Below are 4,255 nucleotides of genomic sequence, written 5' to 3' on the forward strand. Positions count from 1 at the left end.
TTTACTTATTGCTAAACCACTCGTTTAAGATAAAAAGTCTGGTCACCACACGTAGCACTGTAGTACTACAAAAGGCTAACTAGAGCAACACTTAAAACAAAGGGTTTACCTTAAATCTACGGAAGGCGGCAGCTTCTTCTTCGGGGAAAAGAAGATGGAAAAAAGCCTCGAGATTTTTTTTTTTCTTTTTTTTCTTGTATTGAGTCCCAGAGGCCTCCGCCGATTAAGGGACTGTCTTTTAGTTAAAATATGCCTTGTAGGTTGCCTAGGTTAATTATGTAGGTGGGTGTATTGAGAGGGATTTCTTAGTGGCTGATGTGTTTTGTAGCAGAGCTACAAGAGGGACCCTACTGGGGAGGAGCAGGTGAGTTTAGCTGCAAGGGCGAGGTGCCCCTGGCCGGCATCCGTATTGCTACCTGCCCGGAGACGGTACAGGGCTGTGATGGGACCCCCCAGGAGGTCCCTGAGGTGCTGGAAGTGGTGCCCCAGGTCGGGGCAGATGAAGAGACAGTGGTTAAAAGAGGCTGGCTCCTTGCCTAATGTGCATGCTGTACCCGTGTATTGGGTTCGCCAGTGGTTTACCCGGATTCTGGATGCCATGGCCAAGGTGTGTGGAGGTAGTGCAGGTAGAGTTTTGTGGGTGGGTTTAGTGTCGGTTGTGGTGGGCCATCCTCGGTTAGCTGCAATAGTCTCATACTCCTCTCTCCATGCAGCGGCGTCTATCTTCTTGTAGGTATCACCAGTTGAGGGTGGGATGAGCATGGCGGTATCTTCCTGACCCAGTGCACCCCGTTTAGCCGCCTTGTCGGCTTTCTCGTTTCCCTCGAGTCCTACATGGGCGGGTACCCATTGGAACAGGAGGTTCGTGCCGAGTTTCGCTGTTTCTGTCGAGAGTCGAAGTGTTTCTTCACTCAGCTCCGGTCTGGAGACGCAGTAGCCACTCAGAAGCACTTCGAGGCTCGAGCGAGAGTCCGTCAGGATTGTGACCCTTGGAGGTGGGTGGGGGAGGGCGATAATTTCCCGGAGGACTTCCCGTATGGCGAGTAGCTCAGCTGTAAGGATGGTGGTGGGAGTTATTTTCCTAGCGATGTTCTTCCCTGTGGGTTCCAGGTAGACGCCTGCACCCGTACGGCCATCTTCCATAACCGATCCATCGGTGTATATCCGGAAATCGTTTGCGAATTCCTTCGCTAGGAGTTCCCTGGTGTGAGCGATCAGTAGGTGGGGGTTTGCCTTTTCCCTAGTCCTCGTATGTCTGTCTTTACCTCTGGTGGGAGGAGGTCCCAGGGGGAAAGGGGTCTACTTGGCACTGGGCGATGAGGCGGCGATCGCTGAGTTGGAGTCCAGCTTGGAGACACAGGTCTTTAACAGAACCTGGCAGGCCCTGGGTGGGCTCGCCGTGCGGTGCCGAGATCCACCCTTCATAGAGTTCCTCGTCCGTGGAATTTGGTACCTTTGCTGAACTGAAGAGGTACCGGCAGGCATCCCTCCTGACCCGGGCCCAGAGAGGTAGTATGCCAGCTTCGTTGTATACCTGTTCGTGTGGTACTGACTTTGGGAGGCCGAGTGCCACACGTAGGGCTTGGCATTCTACCCTTACCATGCAGAGCAGCTTCTGTCTGGGTAGGTCGTGTAGTACTGGGGCCGCGAAGAGGAGCCTTGTGCGGACGAGGCTTTGGACGATGGGAATGAGAGTTTCCCGGTGTTGCCCCCAGGGTTCCTTTCGGATCGCTCGAACTAGATTTAAAGCTCTCTGAGCATTGAGGGTGGCTTGCTGGATGTGGAGAGTCCATTGGCCGTTTCTCTGGAACGTTACTCCTAAGTAGCGGACGGATTTCGCTGGTTCAACTGGAGTACCGCATATATTTATCCGGTTCCAGCTCGGATATGTGCCGCTGTTGTAGCCTGCCAGGTGCACTGGCATGTAGACCGTCTTCTTTGCCGAGAGTGTGAACCCTAGGCTGTTGAGTTGGGCCACCACGATGTCTACTTGCTCTTGAAATCTTCGGAGTTCCGCCTTGTGCTGAGCCGAGTTCTTTTTGGGCCGCCGGTGCCTGGACTTCCTCCAGAGGGCTATGTCGTCTGCGTATGCGGTGACGACCGTATCACCCCGTACTCCTTTGCCCACGTCTGCTAAGAGGAGTGTGAATAGAAGGGGGGACACGACTGAGCCTTGGGGGACACCCATGTCGACCTGCGTCCTTCTACTCAGGACACCCTCTCTCCTCACCTCGATAGACCGGTTGGAGAGGAAGGACCGGATGAAGTTGTACATGGCTGGAGACACGCCTATGGCCTTCATCTTGAGGAGGAGCTTCGCGTGCCAGACCGTGTCGAAAGCCTTGGCTATATCCAAAAAACAGGTGTGTAGGATCCTCTATTGTCTCTGGGCTCTTCTAATATGCTCAGAGAGCCGCACGACGTGATCCACAACGCTTCTTCCTTTCCAAAATCCCGCCTGGTGTTTGGGGAGGGCTCCCTTGGAATCCACGTGCGTTTTTAGTCTGGTAAGGAGAATCCTCTCGTAGACCTTACCTATATGTGAGGTAAGGGCTACTGGCCAGTGGTTTTTGATCTTGGTGCTGGCTTTGCCTCCTTTGGGGATGGGGATTACGACAGCGTGCCTCCATGCCGTGTGGACGGTACCTTATTTCCAGCACTTGTTGAAGAGGGCAAGGAGGGCTTCTTGCATTGAGGGGGGGAGGTTTCTTAGGAGTGGATATGTAACCTGGTCGGCGCCGGGGGACTTCTTGTTTCCGCTGGTTGCCCTCAGGGCCCACCGTAGCTCGTGTAGGGTGAGATCGGCGTCCTTTCCCTTAGGGGTGGAGAGGTCCGTGTGGGCTTCCTTTTCCATGCGGTCCCTTCTCTGGTTTTCGGGGAGACTCCTTGTTGAGCTGGTTCTGGCGAAGTGTCTTAAGAAACCCTCCGCCTTTTCTTCTGGTGTGCGTAATATCCCTCCGTCAGGATCAGTGAGGTTCCTGCTAGGGGGGTTGTAACGCATTTTAAGTGTTTTGAGTCTATTCCAAGCAGCCGTAAGGTCCGTCATGTCCTCCTCACTCTTCTTCCAGAAGTCCAGCTTCGCTCCGGCAATGGTCCTCTTGCACTCTGCGTTGGCTTTCTTCATGGAGACGAAGGCATCTTTTGTCCCTTCTTTCAGGTACCGATGGTAGGTCCTTCTCTTTTCTTGCACGGCTTTTAGGCATGCATCCGTCCACCATGGGTGGCCCCTTCTTCCGTTTCCTGGTTTGACCAGGGGGATGGAGTGTCGTGCTGCTGCGAGGATCGTGGTGGTGAAAGCTTCATTTATCCCGTCGATGGAGCTATCCTCGTCGTGGTGGTAGGACGTGCTGCTTGGGAAGGCCTGGTACGCGTTCCAGTCCGCTCTTTTAAGGTCGAGCTTGCTCTGTGTGTGGGGAAGGTGAAGGATGGGGGAGAGGTGGAGGGTGATGGCTATGGGGAGGTGGTCTGAGGACATGGGGTCATCGAGGGTAGACCAGTCTGCCGTACCAGCGATGTTGGAGGAGATGAAGGAGAGGTCAATGGCCGACTTGCTGTGTCCTGCTATGTCCGGTGTGGCTACCGTCGTTTAGTAGGACCACGTCGGCATCGGCGATTTGGGAGGTAATGTTGGAGGAGGTGTGGGCGTAATTTTCGTCCCAGAGGGCATCCCGGTGGTTGAAGTCCCCTACCACGATGCAGTTATCGGGGATATCTCCAAGCCATGCAAAATCCCGGGTCTTCACGGGGTTGTAGATGTTGAGGACGTGCAGGGTCCTGTCTCCTTCCATAGAAATGGAGGTGACCGTCCTATATCCCTCGTCGAGGTCGAAGCCCGGCAGGTGTCCCTCTTGAGCAGTTAAACCTCGGTAGACGTATGTAGTCACACGCGCCATACCTGCTTCATCCGTCGTGTAGAAAGGGGGGTAGTGGTACCCAGGTAGGGGTGGAAGTTTTCCTGGCCTCTGGAGGAGGGATTGAAGTGCAACTACTTCGTAGCGGTGCTCACTGAGATGCTGCACGAGGAGGTCCCGGGCAGTGCCAATGGCCCTGCAGTTCCATTGCATTAGTCTAAGCACTGCCATGATGGGTGAATTCGGCAATGGAATGCAGGATCACGAAGATTCCTTCAAGTAGGCGTGCTGCTTGGGGGTTCGAGCGAGCCAAATCCTCTTGTAGGGCCTTGACTGTCGTGGATATGCACCCGATGGAGTTTTGAAGGGTCTGCTGGGTTGTTGGTGGTGTGGGTGTGGGTGTG

At 54.5% G+C, this 4,255-nt stretch overlaps 2 protein-coding genes across 2 annotated transcripts; both read right to left on the bottom strand.

Annotated features, from left to right (window-relative positions):
* Positions 1-333: 333 nt before the first annotated feature.
* On the bottom strand, positions 334-1,143 carry LOC143037195 (uncharacterized). Its single transcript, XM_076205312.1, has one exon. It carries the CDS (start codon positions 1,141-1,143, stop codon positions 334-336), a length of 810 nt encoding a protein of 269 aa, XP_076061427.1.
* Positions 1,144-2,647: 1,504 nt separating this feature from the next.
* LOC143037196 (uncharacterized) lies at positions 2,648-3,475 on the bottom strand. Its single transcript, XM_076205313.1, has one exon. It carries the CDS (start codon positions 3,473-3,475, stop codon positions 2,648-2,650), a length of 828 nt encoding a protein of 275 aa, XP_076061428.1.
* Positions 3,476-4,255: the final 780 nt, after the last annotated feature.

This window comes from Oratosquilla oratoria, chromosome 22, assembly GCF_046742065.1.
Source record: "Oratosquilla oratoria isolate Oo_2021 chromosome 22, ASM4674206v1, whole genome shotgun sequence".
Lineage (NCBI taxonomy): Eukaryota > Metazoa > Arthropoda > Malacostraca > Stomatopoda > Squillidae > Oratosquilla > Oratosquilla oratoria.

What these genes read in the sequence shown, in the direction of transcription:
- LOC143037195 (XM_076205312.1), bottom strand. Translation starts at nt 1,143, where the DNA reads ATGGAAGATGGCCGTACGGGTGCAGGCGTCTACCTGGAACCCACAGGG.
- LOC143037196 (XM_076205313.1), bottom strand. Translation starts at nt 3,475, where the DNA reads ATGTCCTCAGACCACCTCCCCATAGCCATCACCCTCCACCTCTCCCCC.